At 51.7% G+C, this 17,532-nt stretch overlaps 11 protein-coding genes across 11 annotated transcripts; 4 read left to right on the top strand and 7 right to left on the bottom strand.

Annotated features, from left to right (window-relative positions):
• Window positions 1–3: 3 nt before the first annotated feature.
• Window positions 4–1,514, top strand: MIND_00829300 (Dienelactone hydrolase endo-1,3,1,4-beta-D-glucanase; the record flags this gene model as incomplete). Its single annotated transcript, XM_037364963.1, has 6 exons — window positions 4–379; window positions 432–491; window positions 609–730; window positions 771–1,071; window positions 1,122–1,213; window positions 1,260–1,514. The coding sequence occupies 6 exons, from the start codon at window positions 4–6 to the stop codon at window positions 1,512–1,514; spliced, it is 1,206 nt and encodes a 401-aa protein (XP_037218205.1).
• Window positions 1,515–1,606: 92 nt separating this feature from the next.
• Window positions 1,607–2,074, bottom strand: MIND_00829200 (uncharacterized protein; the record flags this gene model as incomplete). Its single annotated transcript, XM_037364962.1, has 1 exon — window positions 1,607–2,074. One exon carries the CDS (start codon window positions 2,072–2,074, stop codon window positions 1,607–1,609), a length of 468 nt encoding a protein of 155 aa, XP_037218204.1.
• A 244-nt stretch (window positions 2,075–2,318) lies between these two features.
• On the bottom strand, window positions 2,319–2,926 carry MIND_00829100 (Mediator of RNA polymerase II transcription subunit 21; the record flags this gene model as incomplete). The annotated part of the gene is made up of 4 exons (XM_037364961.1): window positions 2,319–2,407; window positions 2,463–2,538; window positions 2,585–2,682; window positions 2,737–2,926. The coding sequence occupies 4 exons, from the start codon at window positions 2,924–2,926 to the stop codon at window positions 2,319–2,321; spliced, it is 453 nt and encodes a 150-aa protein (XP_037218203.1).
• Window positions 2,927–2,976: 50 nt separating this feature from the next.
• Window positions 2,977–4,314, top strand: MIND_00829000 (uncharacterized protein; the record flags this gene model as incomplete). The annotated part of the gene is made up of 2 exons (XM_037364960.1): window positions 2,977–3,853; window positions 3,908–4,314. Exons 1-2 carry the CDS (start codon window positions 3,037–3,039, stop codon window positions 4,312–4,314), a joined length of 1,224 nt encoding a protein of 407 aa, XP_037218202.1. The 5' UTR covers window positions 2,977–3,036.
• A 154-nt stretch (window positions 4,315–4,468) lies between these two features.
• On the top strand, window positions 4,469–5,392 carry MIND_00828900 (Bax Inhibitor family protein; the record flags this gene model as incomplete). Its single annotated transcript, XM_037364959.1, has 2 exons — window positions 4,469–5,002; window positions 5,054–5,392. The coding sequence occupies exons 1-2, from the start codon at window positions 4,487–4,489 to the stop codon at window positions 5,390–5,392; spliced, it is 855 nt and encodes a 284-aa protein (XP_037218201.1). The 5' UTR covers window positions 4,469–4,486.
• Window positions 5,393–5,664: 272 nt separating this feature from the next.
• On the bottom strand, window positions 5,665–7,774 carry MIND_00828800 (FAD/NAD(P)-binding domain-containing protein; the record flags this gene model as incomplete). Its single annotated transcript, XM_037364958.1, has 10 exons — window positions 5,665–5,824; window positions 5,872–5,910; window positions 5,959–6,122; window positions 6,168–6,382; window positions 6,428–6,710; window positions 6,758–6,878; window positions 6,915–7,040; window positions 7,089–7,255; window positions 7,308–7,560; window positions 7,608–7,774. The coding sequence occupies 10 exons, from the start codon at window positions 7,772–7,774 to the stop codon at window positions 5,665–5,667; spliced, it is 1,695 nt and encodes a 564-aa protein (XP_037218200.1).
• Window positions 7,775–7,968: 194 nt separating this feature from the next.
• On the bottom strand, window positions 7,969–8,930 carry MIND_00828700 (FAD/NAD(P)-binding domain-containing protein; the record flags this gene model as incomplete). The annotated part of the gene is made up of 7 exons (XM_037364957.1): window positions 7,969–8,094; window positions 8,147–8,273; window positions 8,314–8,515; window positions 8,573–8,669; window positions 8,714–8,727; window positions 8,785–8,795; window positions 8,842–8,930. The coding sequence occupies 7 exons, from the start codon at window positions 8,928–8,930 to the stop codon at window positions 7,969–7,971; spliced, it is 666 nt and encodes a 221-aa protein (XP_037218199.1).
• A 346-nt stretch (window positions 8,931–9,276) lies between these two features.
• MIND_00828600 (uncharacterized protein) lies at window positions 9,277–9,885 on the bottom strand (the record flags this gene model as incomplete). The annotated part of the gene is made up of 1 exon (XM_037364956.1): window positions 9,277–9,885. One exon carries the CDS (start codon window positions 9,883–9,885, stop codon window positions 9,277–9,279), a length of 609 nt encoding a protein of 202 aa, XP_037218198.1.
• Window positions 9,886–11,260: 1,375 nt separating this feature from the next.
• On the top strand, window positions 11,261–12,774 carry MIND_00828500 (uncharacterized protein; the record flags this gene model as incomplete). The annotated part of the gene is made up of 5 exons (XM_037364955.1): window positions 11,261–11,505; window positions 11,555–11,613; window positions 11,663–11,681; window positions 11,739–12,559; window positions 12,611–12,774. The coding sequence occupies 5 exons, from the start codon at window positions 11,261–11,263 to the stop codon at window positions 12,772–12,774; spliced, it is 1,308 nt and encodes a 435-aa protein (XP_037218197.1).
• Window positions 12,775–13,853: 1,079 nt separating this feature from the next.
• MIND_00828400 (uncharacterized protein) lies at window positions 13,854–15,062 on the bottom strand (the record flags this gene model as incomplete). The annotated part of the gene is made up of 3 exons (XM_037364954.1): window positions 14,588–15,062; window positions 13,921–14,540; window positions 13,854–13,868 (listed from the first exon to the last, which is right to left on the bottom strand). The coding sequence occupies exons 1-3, from the start codon at window positions 15,024–15,026 to the stop codon at window positions 13,854–13,856; spliced, it is 1,074 nt and encodes a 357-aa protein (XP_037218196.1). The 5' UTR covers window positions 15,027–15,062.
• An 892-nt stretch (window positions 15,063–15,954) lies between these two features.
• On the bottom strand, window positions 15,955–17,361 carry MIND_00828300 (MAGE domain-containing protein; the record flags this gene model as incomplete). The annotated part of the gene is made up of 5 exons (XM_037364953.1): window positions 17,167–17,361; window positions 17,026–17,119; window positions 16,799–16,975; window positions 16,487–16,747; window positions 15,955–16,433 (listed from the first exon to the last, which is right to left on the bottom strand). Exons 1-5 carry the CDS (start codon window positions 17,344–17,346, stop codon window positions 15,955–15,957), a joined length of 1,191 nt encoding a protein of 396 aa, XP_037218195.1. The 5' UTR covers window positions 17,347–17,361.
• Window positions 17,362–17,532: the final 171 nt, after the last annotated feature.

Raw genomic sequence — 17,532 nt, 5'->3', positions numbered from 1 at the left:
ACCATGCCTCTTCTCCAATCCTACCTTTCGCTCGTGCGGATCCACCCGATTTCCACCATATCCAACAGCGTCTTTGGCGCCCTTTGTATGCTGTCTGCCATCCCATTTCTCGGCATCCCGTTTCCCAGTAGAGCAGCGGCAGAGTACTATGCGACCAAGAACCACTGGATTGCAGAGAACTACGGCGTCACGCCCCGACAGGCGGGGTATTTTGGCGCGGTGGTCAGGACGGGGGTCGGGCTTGGGGTGATTTATCCAACGACAAGACCGCTGGCGCTGGCGCTGAATGCTGCGATCGTTGTGAGGGGGACGGCGCTGGCGTGGCGCGACGGGAGGCCGATGCTGCCCCAGTATGGAATGTTAGCCACCATGGCTTGGTGTGCGCTAACGACGTGGAAGGGATGGTGAAGAGAGAATATGTTGACTGGTAGACAGCGGAAGCAAATTTATCATCTCAACCACCATGTCCGTCTGTGCCGACTGCTTCAAAGGTACCTTTATATAACTGTAATTACCTTCTACTAACTTCTACCAAGGTGTTAGACACGAAGGAGAACCAGAAGGAATGCGTCATCGGCGTTATCTGTGCTTAGACTGACTATGTCCAGGTGTGGAGAAGACCATCGGAGGCGTAAAATGCTACGTCGCCACCCCCAGTGTCCACTATCCCCAAGACAAGGCAATTCTCTTCCTTTCTGACGCGTTTGGCCTTGCCCTCTCCAACAACAAGGTGAGCCCACAGCCAAGAATGTCTTTACATTTCTCAACAGGAGATCTATAGCTCCTCGCAGACGACTTTGCTCGGAATGGCTTCCATGTACGTCTTCCTTGACCTCCCCTTTCGTCTGACGAGCCTATTCAACAAGACCATCGTCCCTGACCTCTTCGATGGAAACCCTGCCCCTACTGACGCGTTCGATCCCAAGCCTGAAGGTGTCGCGCCGTTCGACTTTATGAGCTGGCTTGGGCAGCATGGACGCGAAGTAACACGTCCGATCATCGACAAAGTTGTCAAGGCGCTCAAGGAGGAGGGCATCACCAAGTTCGCTGCGCCTGGATATTGCTTTGGCGGTATGTGCTCATTTTTTGAGTTCACCCCCGCTCTGAATCACCAACTCCAGCCCGCTATGTCGTCGACCTCGCTTTCGAGAACATAGTACACGTCGCTGCGATTTCCCACCCGTCCCTGCTCGCCATTCCCGATGATCTACATGTACTCGGCATTCTTCTCATCCAGCCTTTCTTTAATCATGGCCTAGAAATATAAAACTGACTCTCAGGCCCCGTTGTTGATCAACAACTGCACCACGGACCACGTCTTCCCCGTCTCAGCCGGTGAACAGGCTGACGCGATACTGGGACACGGAAACTTCACACCCGGCTACAAGCGTGTTTTCTTCGAAGGGTGCACTCATGGTTTTGCGGTCCGGGGCGACCTGAGTGATCCCAAGGTCAAAGCCGGCAAGGAGGGTGCATTCAAGAGCTGCGTCGAGTGGTTCAACGCCCATTTGTGAGAGAGTTGTATTATACGTTGTACATACAAGTAATATCCCAGTAGAACCCCCATCCGAGTTTAAGCCCTTCCGGTATGAGAGCAGTTTTTAGCTCAGTGATCCAAGTCGAGGACGATGTATGGTTTCTCCGGAGGGAGTTTTTCAGTGGTCCAATGTGCTTTCGCTCCATACTCTACATCCGTAATCGGATGAGTTGTTTGGTCGTTACGAAGAAAAGCGGCCAGTTCGACGGCCGCGAAGATGACCAACGTGAATCCAGTTGTGACCCTCAAAACATCAGCGTAGGTCAACGAGGCGATGGCGCTCTGCAGGGGAGCGAGGTCGACGGTGACTGCCAGGGGCAAAACGAGTCGTGATAATATTGTCTGGGATGATGCGAGTTCACAGGGAGTCGGGGTGGGCAATGCCAGGGGGAAGAAGAGGCTGAGGTACAGCCAGATGCAATGTAGGAGACCGACGGTGATGAGGCAAGAGAGTAGGATTGTCACGAATAGGTCGCGGAGGAGGACAGCACAGACTAGCCACGAATTTGGCGGTCGAGTCCTAACTGCCGTCTTCATGGTGTGCAGTAGAAGACTGGCAGGCCTAGGGGATTCCGAGATGCGAAAGGAGCAGCTTCATATAGCCTTCCGGCGAAATTAATCCCGCGTGCCGCCCCTCCAGGTTATTCTTGACGCGGAAGGCCTTGTTTGCTTCGTTGGGTCGTACAAATGCCGCGGTCTCATGCAACGATTATTCCCGCTTCTCAAACCGAAAATTCGCCGTCTAAACCTCGAAGTGGAGCAAGCTTGAACAACATAAACTTTAGGTTGTCGACCGTGGCTCGACAAGCCCATCATCGGTTGGTTGCAGCATGAATCGCAGAAGTCCAGATATCTCGGCATGCAGCTTCTCTGTTGTGGTTGATGTCAGATTGGGAAAACTCCCACAAAATGTGGGTTGACGCACTTGCTCGGGAAAGAGCTTGGATGTACTCTTCGTTCGCCACGGTCATCTCTTCGTCGAGGGTTTGTAACCGTTTGGCCTGGCAGAATATCGGACGACAAAGCCTCCTTCACAATGCCACACACCTGGTCAGCTTCCGGCTCTGGCTGTGGGAGAGACTGTATGAGGTATTCCACCTGTTTCGCCTTCACCATTAGGTCTTCCACCAGCTCCTTCTTATTCGCTGAACATAGATTTTGAATAACAAGACATATAAAATTAGAAAACAACGACAGACCATCGAATACGTCTGGCTGGTCATATTTCTCTGGCTTCCGCTCCTTGGTAATGGGAATCTGCTCGCTGACTTGCACGAAGTTGGCGCGGGAGGTGAGGTAGACGACGGTGCGGGACATGATTGTGAGCAGCTGTTGGATTTCATCTTGCAGTTGGGTTATGCGGTCCATGTGTGAGAGTTCCTCCAGCATGCTGAGAGGAAATCAGCCGCGCGTTGTTGTTCGCTTCCAAGTTCGAAGGCAAGGAAAGGCCAAGCGCGAAATGTCACACGTGTCACATAGAAACTGTCCTTCTTCCGAGAATGCCGAAACCGCCAAAAACGAAGCCCCTCGCGCCACTATCCATAGACCTCGCGGCTCGTGTGCCGCCAGAGCTACATGACTATGTCATTGATTTTTTACATGACCACCGACCCTCCATGTGCTCCTGTTCTCTCGTCTGCAAAGCCTGGCTGTCCTCTAGCCGATACCATCTCTTCCGAAATTCCACTCTACGGGTCACTCGCTGGAATTTTGAGAAATTTCTTCATTTTTCCTCCGCAAATGGAATACACGAGCACATCGGACGCCTTGATCTCGAGAGCCATATCATCGACGAAGTATTCCACCACAGCGAACCAACGTTGCAGTTCAACAACGACTTGAAGCGATTCGTCAATCTCCCTGCGGTTCATTACCTCCGTCTGCACTACCACCACGATGTATTCGCCTCGACAATCGGAAAGGCGATTACCGAGAACTTTGGGAATATAAAGGAGCTCGAATTCAGCTCTGTCCACATCGATTCGTTTGGCACCATCTTGGAGATATGTCAGACACTGCCTAGTCTCCGCAGGCTTGCTCTTTGCGGGTTACTTTTGATCGGCGACGAAGAGGATTCGCGCGAGGTTTTGATGGCGAAAGTCGCTGCATACCCCAACCTTCCCAATCTGACTGACTTCGTATTCGAAGCCCATCGGGGAAACGAAAATGTTCTCCGCTGGCTCTCGGCTCAACGCGGCCTTCGCCTCCTTGCAATCTCCAGACTTGCCACACGTGCCGAACGCAGCGTGTTTGCAGAGATTATCAAGGCAGTTGGTCCTCAGCTTACCCATTTGTTTTTGGGGCCCACAAATGCAGGTGAATAAACCCTTCGGGCTTTTTGTTAACGGACATTCTACTGACCATCCAAAGCAGTGGACCTTATCACAGCAACCAATCTGCAGACACTCGAGCTAAGGAACATAACGATTGCCGCGCCGGGGACCGAGTCAGTCGTCAACTACGTTTTCCCCACTCTCTCATCGCTGCTCGGACGTCGAGCCCCACCCGCGACTCTTCGAACACTAGTCTTGAACATCAATGTGGAATTTCAAACGGATATCGACACTATTCAATGGGACGAAATAGCTCCTCTGCTAGCTAGCGCAGACAGTCTGCGTCGCGTAGATGTTGGTGTTTCCCGACACAAAAAATCGCTGCAGGGAGTTATTTGCGACCAGAAGCTGCCCGCTCCCCGCCCATATTCTATTCGGGTGTCAGACTCTGATCCAAAGCGCAACCGGTTTTCTCTCGTGAACTGTTCCAGCACAAGTGCATAGTAGTTCTCATTATTCCATACTTATACCACCTACTCAACTTGTTTAATTATTTAATGCTTGCCGGTGGCTGCCGCTGGGCTGCCGATAACTTTCCATGCCGGAGTGATGACGTGTGCTGAGTTTGTCGCATTTGCCAAAATTGATTCGCTGATTCTTGCTCTTCCCCTCCACCATGCTGCGTCTTGGGCTCTCGTCGTTGCGCCCAACGGGCCCTTCTGTCTCCCGTGCGGCCCATACGAATATACGAAACTTCTCTTCCATTCGACCCAATATTCTCCAGGCCTTGCAGAAACAGCGACAAGCCTTTAGCTCTGCTTTCAAAGCTCCTCGATACACCACCATGGTGGAAACCAGCCGGCCGATATCATGGCGTCGAGTTGCCCTCATTGCGGGTGGTGTTGCCGGCACCGTCATCGTACTCGAAAGTGCCCTAAACCGCGAAACACGCTCTGGCCTCACCAACGCAGAGCGGTCGCTGCTCAATTCAACATTCATGTATACTGGGGCGGGATTGACGATTACAGCAGCGGCTGCGCGGGCCATGTTCACATCTGGCGTCGTTTACCGCATCATGGCGGCCAATCCATGGGTCGTGATGGGTGCCAGTCTCGCAGGAGGAATTGGCTCCATGATGGGTGTATTCTACACGCCACCAGAGAGCACTGTTCCCAAACATCTATTCTGGCTTGTGCGTACTCTTTTTTTTCTCAGAATGTTTAAGAGGTAACACGTTCTGTAGACCTTCAATGCCTTCCAGGCTGCCACACTCGCTCCTCTCTTCTTCTTCAGCCCCGCGATCCTTGCTCGCGCGGGTCTATATACTCTCGGTGTCGTCGGCTCTCTCTCATACGTTGGCGCCACCGCCGCAAACGACAAATACCTTATGCTCGGTGGACCTCTCCTGGCTGGTGTGACCGTGGTGGCCCTCAGCGGGCTTGCTCCCCTTGTGCTCCCTGCAACTTCTCTCCGCGCCCTGGCAATTACCGAGTCGATTTATTTGTACGGTGGCCTTGCCGTATTCGGTGGATTCGTGCTCTATGAGTATGTGACATTCCGACTTGCCGTCAATATATTCTGACTCGACTCCCTCAGCACACAAAAAGATCCTCATGCACGCACGTATGGCTGAGCAAGGTATCATGAAGCGCGACCCTATGAGGGAGTCGATTGGGCTCCAGCTAGATGCCATCAATATTTTGTATGTCCTCATTTGTCCGCCAGATGCTCTTTACTTAGCATCACCAGTGTTCGTCTTGTCCAGATCCTCGCGATGAACCAGGGAAAGCGCAAGTAAACCCTTTGATTCCAAGTAAAATACTGTATCCAACGCATGTCTGTGTATATCACCACCTAAAGACCTCCTCTGCTCCTGTTGGCTGCCCTTTCCTCCTTCAACGTCGAGATCTCCTTGAGGTCAACAACTTTGAAGGGCCAGCTGAACCAGTTACCCCCAGACCGCATATTTGACAGGCCTATGTCCTGCAAAAGTTGGTCGGTATACTGTGGCCATCTGCAGCGGGGGGTTAATAAGCTGGGTGAGCTGGGATCTCCGCTTACGTCCAAAATGCAATTAGGCTGCTATACGACTCGTTGACACTGTTGAGGCTGAGTAAGTTGTTTCATGCATATGGACAATGAACGCACTGCAACCAATCTGGGTACCGCAGATGCATCCACGCTTCGTCTGTTTTCGCGACCTCGTCGGCTTCCTCGGGTGTTGCAGGGACCCGCAGGCTTGGCTCGTTGAGAAAGTAGGACGAGATCCAATGGGCCACCACCTCCCATGTGTAGCCGATGTTTGTCGTAAACTGCAAGTTTGTTTCAACAACAACGAAAAATGGATAACTGCATACCACAGCGCCGTTGATCGCAAAGTCCCTCCGAGCAATATTCTTGCTCGGAACAATGCCTTGATAGATATGCGTGGCCCGTCCGAATTTCTCGGCAGCCGGACGGGCTTGCGGTTTGGCGCCAACCAAGCGGTGGGGGAAAAGAGTAGCTTCACTCTCTTCGTCGCCCGGAAATTTCAGCATCGTCGGGGCCATCCCAAGACTCTTTGCTGTTTGCTCTACGCTTTTGATGAGCGAGGAGTTTGATGAAGCATGGACCATACCATCAAACAGACTGGCCCAGGACGACTGGTACCCCGTCGCGAGGAGCAATATATCCGCAGGGATGCTGCGCCAGTCTGTAGTCACAACTGACACGCCGTCCTTTCCAAACCCTTGCAGCCGAGCGGGTACGACCACCTGTATCTTACCTTGTTGGACAAGCGCATGGAACCCGGTGGCGGACGGGACGCCTTCGTCGTTAACGCTGGTGCTCCAGAAGAGCGGGTGGAAGTGCTCGGGGCGGAGTGGGCCCCGGGAGAAGGGCGTTATGCCGGCAGCGAAAAGCTGTACTGGGAGTCAGCGAGCTAGCTGATGGTGCGACAGGCTTTTACAGAGGCGTATTTGAGCAGGACCCAGAATATCCATACGAGGCAGCTGCCCAGCCACGTGGTGTGGAAGAAGCGCTCCAGCCGGGTGTGGAGCACTCGGTGTCCGGCCATAATAGACAGCAATCTGTAGAGAAGTATTGGATTTCATGGTTATACTTACATAGAGAGCACCGGCCTGCTCTTGCGAATGAACGGCGGAAGCGTCGACGGGCTTGCTAAGAATGCGTCGGTTTTTTCGAAAACCACAGTCACATCGCAGCCCCTGTTGGCCAAACAGGCGGCCATACTTGTGTCGATTGAGAAAATGTGCAAAGTGGAAAGATAAGGGACACACTCTTGAGCAGACTTTCCCCCTCCCACGATAACAATGCTCTTTGTTTTTTGCTCGATTTCCGGTAGTCTGGCGGCGAAGTGTTTCGAGTGAATCACCTTCCCTTTGAAGTTCGCGCTCCGCGCAGCGGACTCGGAAAGAGCCTCGGGAATTTTTGGTGTGTCGCATCCCTAGCCAACGGTAAGATTTCAGCCTTCCTGAACATACTAAAGACTGGTTTACCCCGGTACAGAGGACAATCCGCGAAAATTGCAAGGTCTCTTGCTGCTTGGTAGAGACACTCTCGACGGTGACGAACCATTGCGAGGCCGCATCATCCCGCCGGATACTGAGTACTTCGACTTGATACCGAATGTGTCCGTCGAGCATTTGGCTGGCAAAATTTTGCATGTAAACACGCATGTCCTCTCCGGTGACGCGGCCCGACGCGGTTGCAGGCATTTCTAGCCCAGTGAAGTGGTATTCGCCGTGAACACTAAAAGGAGACATTCGAGCAGCTAGGAGGAGAAGAGAGAGACATACTTGTTGATTTGCAAGTCGGGATAGACTCGAGCTGAGGACCACACCCCGCCTGGGGTACTGTCCCGCGACAGGATTTGCACGTCTGAGAATCCGTCCTGGATAAGAGTGTGGGCAGTTATCAAGGCGGATGGGCCCGAGCCAATGATTCCGACACTGTCAGTGGCCATGTTTTGGGATGTTTTGGTGGAAGGAGGCATTTATACCAAATTTCTGCATATCAGGCCCGGTGTCATTTTTTGCGGCCTATGATCTGAATCCAATCGGAACGCAGACAAGAGACCATTCATATTCGGAGACATTGATGAAGGTTGGAATGAAAAAAGAAACACGGCCACGTGATCAATAAGTATGTCGCTATCGTCTACAAGTAACACCTGGAGTATGTGGGGGGAGGCAGAGAGCACGGCCAGTTTCCTCTCGCTATCGAAGCCTCCCATTCCGGAGCATGAGAACGGTACAGATCCATCCCGGCACGCGCATTCTCCGCCTGACAAGTTCTCGTCAAGCGGGACTGTGGAAGAAAGAAGGGTACCACATACTGGGTCAATTAGTCCCTCTCCACAGCGCCGTCGCATGAGTTGCCAGCAAAGCGTCTGTAAGCCGATTACCTGATTGGGGGTACGGAGCGCGTTTCGGAACGGCTGCGAAAGAAGAAGACGGATGAGCCTGTCAAAGATGTGGATTTGTTGACACCGGTAGAACCCACCTGATACAGAGCGACATCCCGCGTAGCCACAGCAGGATGCGGAATACCGAGCACTGGAAGTACATGTAAATGACGGACAGAATAGCGAGAAGGCATATGAGAGAACCCGAGAGATGTTCCCATATAGAATGCCCAACCACGATTTTGCCACGGAACAGCTTGGCCAAAGTGCTTTGCAAGACGTTGAAGGGGATCGGATCCTCTGAAGTGGGCTTCAAGTTTGAAAACATGTCAGAACTGGAACAAACTATAAACGTACTGGAGGAAAGATGCCAAGCAGTGATCCCAGTTTGGGCTGCCCGATAGTCCACAACTGGAACCGTTGGTGCAACAAACTTATCCAGTATAGTCTCGCCCTGGCCGAATTTCAACTCCAAGAAGTTGAGAGACGGAACCAGACCTGAAAATTGACCACTGAAAAAAAAATCGCGGGTAAGCGTGGAGGGACAAGAAATATGGTCTAGCACACACCTACGATGCGCCTATCAACACCGTTAGCTTGGAAAGAATTTCTAAACAAGCGCATACGCGACCATAGACGTCGTTCCACCCGGCCCAACACCGACGCAGACAGTGGAGAGCGAAAGGATGTGTTCTGGTGCAGGAAAGTGAGCCATAGGAGAAGAAAATGTTGGATTGACGGCTGTTTAAGGACCCCCTGGAGCCTTTTAACAGTTTCGTTGATGTGTCGCGCCTGCGCACGGGCGGGGATAGTTCCTGCTATTAGTCGGGTGCGACGCGGATGAGCATACCATCGAATGAAGAGACATGTATGGGCCCAGTCGGACATCTGTCTTCGTTAAGCTAGAAAGACAGAAAGGAATATTTTCCCCAGGGGTCATGCAAGCGCTGGCCAATAATCGCTTCAGACGAGAATGTTTGAGGTTCATCAGGTTTTGCGCAATGGATCACGAAAAGTTCGGGTGTGGGTGCAAGTAAGGTTGTGGACGACGACATCACAAATCAATTTGTGGTCGTATTTACGTACTTTTCCTTCTTCTGCAACCGTAATCTAACTGCCATTGCTTTAGCCTCCAATCTTTTCCATCGCTCTCTAGATCTGTGTCGTCCATTCTGACTCTGAGGGAAATACTCTCGATAAGTCCTCCGCATCAGAATTTCACTCTGGTTGACTGGAGGGTCCGGGAACAACAACGCTTCTTCTGCTGCACGAAGTCGCCCATAGATATAAAGCCTCCCTTCAATAAGAGCATACTCCGCCACCCGATGTCGAACGTTTTCATCTTCGACATTAGGGCCCCATCGAGTTTGAACTTGATGAGAGTGTGCCAAGCTATGGTCCCACATTTCTGTCTGCCGAACAGTGCTGAGCAGGACCATAAGAGTTTTGGGTGACGGGTACAAGTTGGGATGGATCGTTAACATCTCGTCGAGTTTCCTGCGAGCTGGATAGAAATCACGCAAGCCGCGCTTCCTCGCTTCATGCGCGATGAGCGCGTTAATGATGAGCATGCAACATCCAACCCATTTCTCGTCGATGTGGTGCGGTAATGAGCGGAGGTATCGTGTTGCCAGTGTCATTGCGGCGTCATGTTCGTCCATCAGCAGCATCGACCGGACGATAACCAGGGCAGGGTGCGCAAAGTCTCGAATGTTGGAGGAGTGGCATATGGAGCATTAGCATCCGAAAATGGGTTTCTTGGGCGGGAGATGCTGCGCTTCCAGGCCGTTTCATGTCCTTCAAAAATTCCAGCCACAAATCCAAGGGAATCGGGTCATGCGCCGCTTTGACTCGGTCCCAAGCGGTTCCCATTTGTTCATTCGCAGCAGATATCGCGTTTGAGCTTTTCTGTCTCAGAGTCGTGGGGAATCTGGTCGGCCAACATGGAGTCGAAGGAGTTGTGCGCTCCCATATGCTACGTTTCAGATTGCCAGTGAAAATAAGGAGGTTGTACGACTGGATAGAGCGGAGTCCTCCTTTATGAAGCTCATGGTAGTCTAGTAGGATCGGAAGTGAACCCGTCTGAGGGACAGCTAACAGGCGAATCGGGTTTGAGCGCGGGCAATTGTGGAGGGGTGGTGGCCTAGAAAGACCGGAGAGTGTTTAGACGACAAGAGAGCAGTTAGAGACAATTTACATGCGGGGACGCGGGCGAAGAAAATGGCGGGGACCTGGCAACCCTACTGGTCGCATGCATGGGCCAGTCAAAAAATTCTCGGTCACTTGATTATGAATCGTCATCTTCTCCTCCGCCGTGCTGGCCAAATTCGCTTCAAGGCAACCATTCCTCCATGACAGCCTCAGGCAGGCTTGGCCAGCATTCCCCATACACTTCGAGAACTGCTTTCTGAACGCCAACAACCTGGCCCAAATGCCCCACCAGCTAAACGTGACTAATTTTTTTTACCTCTTGCTCAGTTTGTCTTTACTTCCAGAAAAGCATTGTACTAATCCTAGTCTCTCCGCTGTTTATATGAATGCAAGTCGAGAGATACTTTGATCCAAAACCAAAGAAACGACAACAAGCAATACACAACCGGCTCCTCAGTCTTCGGGCCACAAAGGTCACCTTGTTCACCAATTCAACCGCCGTAGTTGCATACCTTCGAAGTTCGCCGTCATGCTCCCACCTGACCTCTACCGACATATGCGAGCTGATGAAGTCTGTGGCTTGTTGGAGGAGCACAGTGTCCTCCAGACCTGCTTGTTTGGCTACAAGAGGTTTGTGCTATAACATACCAGCTCTCACAAATCAGTCAGGAAGAAGACAAGGAGATAGAGGCAGCGGAAAAGATTGAGGATTCGGCGGTGCTATCAGACACCTTCGCTTACGATGAATGCACTACGTGAGTAAAAATCGTCCGTCGGACGTCATGAGCGCTGATCGCCTCCAGCGGAGCGCTGAACTCCAGCGGCTGTCGCTTTTTTATTTCAGTAGTGTATAAATACCTCGCATTGAAACATGGATAACCTCACCTCTACTCCATGGCCTCCCCTTCATTCCCCCAGCCTCACACGCCATCCGATGGGCAGCTCGAACGAGATACCGACTTGCTGATTCAAAACTTTCTTCCTCCACCTGGTCCACCTCCTGCTTACGCTGCACCGTCTCTCCCTCTCCCCTTTTGTGTCCCTCAAATCGCACCGTCATACGAAGCACCGTTTGCCAGGGGCTTTAACCCTGCAATCAACGCTGTGGGCGTCCCACAAGATGAATTCCTCGCTTTCATGTTAGCTTTAGCCACCCCCTGCACTCTCTACCTGAAAATATATCTGTAGTGATGGCCTCAATAATGCGATAACTGCTAGTCCCCCTCTTCGTGTCGTTGACGTTGCCGGTATGTTGTTTGTTTTGTCCAAGTTACTTTGCCTCTGATTACTTCGCAGGTAAAGTCATTGGGTTCATGTAAGAACGGCCTATATACAAGTCTCGCAAAGTGATGCTTAACAAACTATCTCTTAGCCCATATCATTGGACGATAATTGCGGGTGCAGTCATGCAAACGGTTGCCCAAACAGGAATGCATATCCTGTCGAAAACTTTGACAGACCGCTATCTGCGGGCCGCTAACGAACGGATTTTCCACCCTCGAAATTTATCTGTGCGCCTCTGTACCAGTGCTGCCATGCAAGAGATCGTAAAGCATAGTGGGAATGGAGCAGGGCCTTCGACACTCGACAAAATCGGACGTGGAGTCGGAACAGTCTTATTGCACGCGCCAATCCCCTTTTCCAGTCGCATCGTCCGCTCCATCGCTGACAGGCCTCCAAAAGTGCCACCTTCAATCAGCTCAGTGGGAGACGGCCAGTACATGACCTTGTCGACTCAGCGTAGACTTGCTGCCCTTGAAGGCCACGCTCTTCCAGTCAACTTCGAAGTGCCCCCTCCAGCCAAGCCCGCCGATATCATGGGCTCAATCAACCAGTTCGGTGTCAAGTTTGACACCTGGCGGACCAACAGGAAGGAGAGCAGAATCGAAAGCCGTCGTCGCGAACTAGCGCGAGTCAATTCAGCCCTTCAGCAGCTGGGCATCAATCCTGGACAGGTGCAAGGGCCAATCCAGGCAGGCGGCAGTACCCAATATCTCGATTGGAGAGACCGGCGTGAAGTTCGGAGGGCTGCACGCCGAGAACGCCGGCGGGAGCGACACGGGCCCGGCTTGATCGGCAGCTTGATCGGGCCGAAGGAGAGCCGTCTTGAGCGACGAGTGAAGAACGCCGACTTGCTCGAGCACTGGGCAGCGGACAAGGTGCTTTGGGTCGTCATCATGAACAAGGATTTGGGTAAGTGGCTGTTGGCGATGCTCCTTTCCATGCTGATGACAAACACCATAGACAAGACGATTGGCGGATTACAACATGCAGATGGCAAGGAAAATATGGAGCGCGTTGATGCTGAGACGTGGAAGAATCAAGTTTTGAAGGAGAAGGAGGAATTGGACGCCGAGTCAAGCGATAGTGAGAGTGAAGATGAAGATGAAGCCGACCGCAAACATTGACTGTTGGATTTCGGGGTTGGGCAAATAAAAGGCCAGATTACAGTGGTATTATAGCAATTTTTAGGAAAAAGAATGCCAACCTTCCACAGTAATAGATCTGCTGGCAACACATGACTTAAGGCCTCCAACTCTACGTCGGATTTATATCTGATCAGGGTCCGAGAAGAAGGGTTCACCACAAATATTTTAGATTGACGTCTTGGATGGGAATCGCGAAGCAAGATACAAGTTCAAGCGGACAAACACAAGGTACAAAACAACTACTATGTCGAAGAAGTGAAGGGTCAAACCTGAAACCCCGACGAGCCACCACCCAACGCTTTCAAGGATCCCGTCGTGACGCGGACGTCTTCGGTAAAGGTTCAGGTAGATGTACCAAGAGCGAACCCCCCTCGATCTTGTGAGCTGGTACAAGGCAGTCGCACGGAAGAGTCGGAGGCCACATCCTACCCGTGCAGACATTTTCGACTTTCAAAAGATGCACAGCATGGCATGGCCTGCCCATCCGTCCCTGCTCTCACTGCATGGGCTCGTGACAGCCTTGTCGGCGAAGATGATGACTCGAGGAGCCCAGTTATCGCCCGGTTAAACGGTTTAAAACGCTTGTGTTGTGATCACTGTAGCGAGTGGCGACAGAGAGAATCGACAGGCTGGCAGCCTAGATGATGTTGTGGGTGAAGGAAGAGGTACGGCATAGTCAGTTAACGACAAGAGATAGATCACCGGCACTCAGGATGATATTGCGAGGGCCCTGGGTACAGTGGCAGGTGGTGGTGCAAGTGGTGGTTCAAGAGAAACAGTGAGATGTGTGACACCGTAGTTGATCGATCGATTTCTCCTCCCATAACCTGGATTCTCATGGGCACTCGACCTTTCGTTGACACTGGCATCCTTATCTTACGGTTCAGCGCTATAGAAATATCTGATGCTACAGGCTGGAGTGGCATATGCATCCCATTTCATTCCACGATAACCTCATCTAAATCTTATCTTATCTTGCCGAAAATCGGGTATATTCGCAAGTCCAGTACAGATACATAATTAAACAAAAATCACCCAGAGAAACGTGTCGCAGTGTCTTATTTGGCAGTAAACTGAAAGGCAGTCAGTTTTCTAGCATAAAATAGTCAAAAGCGAAAAACTAACGTAGACGCAGTCGTCGAAGGAGCCATGTTGTGCAATGGGGCCGACGACAGGCGCATGGTTCGTGCTCGTGTTGATAGAGCACATCCTGTAGAATCCCACGGGCACGCCGGTGCTGACAAATGCAATGGCCTCGCCGTTCTCAGCAGCAGAATCGACGCCCTTGAAGAAGAAGAATTTGGTTGGATCTGTCGGTAAGATCTGATCCAGACTCTGAATTTTCTCCATAACTATGTGGGTATGACCTCGGATTTCGCCTTTCTTATTCAGCGTTTGGGGTGCTGAGAAATAGGTCTTCTGCGCGTTGGTGAATAAGCCAGTCTCGAAGTTGCGGATGTTCAGCGACGCGTTGAATGGAACATTGGCGTTGATGACGTCCGTATTCTTGGGGAAGTTGAACTTGGCGGAAGGCATCTTGTCGGCAGAGGGAATCAGCCCCATCGGAGTCGGGTTGCACGACCCTTCGCGGATTTGTTGGCCATTGGTGAGCTTGACACCGGGCAGTGTAAGCTTGCAGAAGTTAATCCAGTTGTTGGTAGTCGTTTGGGAGGCAGTTTGCCCGGCTACAGGTGGGTTCTGTCCGTTGTCGGCAAAGTTGTTGCAAATAACGTCCTTCTCAAGTGCTGTTGATGACATCAGCGGCGAGCGAAACTGAAGGGAACAGACCCACTGAGAGACTTTTGGGCATCTTGGTTGGTCTGGGTGGCCGCGTTATTGTTCCCCTTGCTCTGATTCTGCCCATTGCCAGCTTTCGGCGGCTGCTTTCCTCCCTGCTGCTTCTTCCCGCCCTGCTGCTTCTTCCCCTGTTGCTTCTTCCCGCCCTGTTGTTTTTTTCCACCTTGTTGTTTCTTTCCGCCCTGCTGCTTCCGTCCCTTCCCCTGTTTCCCGCCCTTCTTCTGCCCTCCCTTTTTCTTGTTCTGTTGGCCTCCTTGTTTCTTCTTCTCGTTCTGATTCTGACGAGCACTGATTATACCACGGGCAAGCTCCGAGTCATGAAAATCTCCGTCGATGCAATCTAGGCAGCCAGTTCCCCGTGGAGTAATGGGGGTCGCCGACGAGCAGAGCGCGACGATGAGAGAGAAGAGAACAGCAATAGAACGTGGGTGCATCGTGATTTCGTTGTTGTGATCAGGAAAATGAGAGGCTGGCGGTCGAGAGATGACACCAGGTCAAAACTTGCAATGAAAGGGAAAAAAGGGTAAAGAGCAGACGATCTCAGATCGCACAGAAGAAGGAAAAGACCCAAGTGGGACGTAGGGAAAGAAGGAAAGAAAATAAGCGCTCCCATGGCCGCTTGCATATAAATACATCTCGGTGTTCCGTGGTAAGTCTTGGCAGCACGGCTGACCCCAGACACAGAGTGAACACATCGACTTTCAGTTGTGAATGATCCCCGGAGGCGGTGATGGTACTAGTACTGCCAGCGGTCCGATGATAGATAGATGAAACCAGAGAATGTTGGCACAAAATATAGGCAAGTCCATGTGTCGCTTGACGACCACGAGGACCCACTCGCGGGATGTGATTTGCGTTGTGTGAGACGGGACGCTGACCCGAAAAAGGGATGAAAAAAACCGACAGCCCATCCCACTCAGTTTCCAGTTTGTAGTTGAAAGACCAATTTGGGCTCGCGTTGGAATGTTGAGTGGCTTGTAAAGCTTGGAAGGACAGACGATCGGCAGTAGGAAAGTCAAAGGGCATCGGGCATCCGACCTCGCTTGAAGACTCGAAACGCGGAGAACACGGCCACATTGGCTTCGAGTATTGAATGCGATGCAGGCAAATGTGTTGTGAGTATGATGAAAAAATCGACGTTTCTCGTTGGTTTCCCGTTTTGAGCCTCTTTTAGTCGACCGCAGCAGGATAGACTGGTGGAGGAAAGTAGGAGTTCGTGAGAGAGAGCATAATGATAAGTGATCACTACAATAGAATTACCTACGCGCTGGTGAGGTGTAAGTATACTTACAAAGGAATATGGTACCAACGCTAAGACTACAGAAAACAAAAAAATGGAACCAAGAAATGAAATAGACATAGTTACTTGATGTCAGCCAACTCTCCTCCAGCCGCCCGGGCTACTCCAGTCAACATCTTGTCCATCTGGGCCTCAGCATCGGTCTGCTTCTTTTGGGCTCGTACTCGAGCGGCGCCACTGTTTTCTTCGCCATCGTCATCGTCTCCAGGCTGTCCATGCTGAGCAACCATGAACTCTGCAACAAACTTGGCAACCGCCTTCTCGCCAACTTCGCTGGCTGCTCGTGGACCCCATCGCCATTCGTAAGTAATACCAGCTTCCTCATCTGCGGCAGCCACTCGCCCACGTTTCCCTTTGTTTGTCGCCTTTTTACCATCAGCTCCGGCACCAACTTGGGCACGGTCGATGTAGCCTTGTCGCATGAGTTGGGTTAGATAATTGTCTAGAGTGAGGGCATTTCCGGGGTGTGTCGAAGCAGCGGTAAACGGGATGTTGGTGGTGCCCGATAGGTTGAGGCGTTTGAGCATAACGCGAAGCTCCTCTGTTCCGAGCAGCACATAAATAAAAGCGGAAAGTAGAACTGCATCGACTCACGATCACCAACAACCCGTCCGCTCACGAGAATTAGCGCCAGAATCACGTAGAGAATACCCAATGGCGCTAATTGGTCCCCTTTGCTCCAAGCCAGCATCGTGCCATAGTTCTTGGCGCTGTATTGCTCTTCCTCGTCGTCTTCTGAAGGTGCGTCCTCAGCTTCATCTTCTAGTATCTCCTCATGCGTGACCGCCATGGCCTCGATGAGTTCATCGGAAAGCGTAGAACGGAGAATATATGTCTTGGAGCCCGCGGCAGCAGCTATGGGACATTGGGTGACTTTGATTCGCTGCCAATGACCATGAAACTGACCTTTCCTCTTGACACCCGCTGCGTTGCGTGCCTCCTCACCATCGTTAAGTTTTTCCTTGTCTGGATCAAGTTCTGCCCTTGTTCTTAGCTCTACAAGCCGCATCCCAAGGATATTTTGAAGGATATCTTGGGCCGCAGCAAAAACGCGTGCAAATGCTCTGGTATTAGAACCAAGAACTGAAAGCAGGCTTAAGACAACTACCAGCAGTTCCAAAAGCGCGACTTACCTTTCTTCGAAATCTCTTCACGCCGCAGGGGCATTCGCCTATGCTCGTTAAACATTGCTAAACGGACAAGCTCGTGGACCATCCGCTTCTCGTCCTAAAAGGCAGCATGAGACGGTTGCCAGGACAAATGACTATGCTCACATTTTGACCGTCATCGAGCTCTTGGTCGACCTCCATATTATCGTCGTCTTCCTGGTCGTCATCTTGCTCATCTTCGGACTCTTCCGCAGGCCGCTGCTTCTGAGAGCGTCTTGGCTGGCTAGCCTGCGCTTGGGATGCCTTGGGAGCCTTCTGCGACCGCGTTGTTGAGCCGCGTGCCATTTGTCGAAGGAAGAGAGTCACGGTGTGACGGGTGGCGATTGATCCCACAAACTTTCAACCATGCAACCAAATTCCTCGCTCCACGGACGTTGTAACTCTCCCTCCATGACTACATGATTTTACCTTGACCTCTCTTCACGATAGAGGCTATGCGCTGCTGTCTCGTTTTGTTGGAGACTGACGCAC

Source organism: Mycena indigotica, assembly GCF_014461135.1.
Source record: "Mycena indigotica strain 171206Taipei chromosome Unknown Mind.scaff0007, whole genome shotgun sequence".
NCBI lineage: Eukaryota > Fungi > Basidiomycota > Agaricomycetes > Agaricales > Mycenaceae > Mycena > Mycena indigotica.
This window is presented reverse-complemented; position numbering and strand designations above follow the sequence as displayed.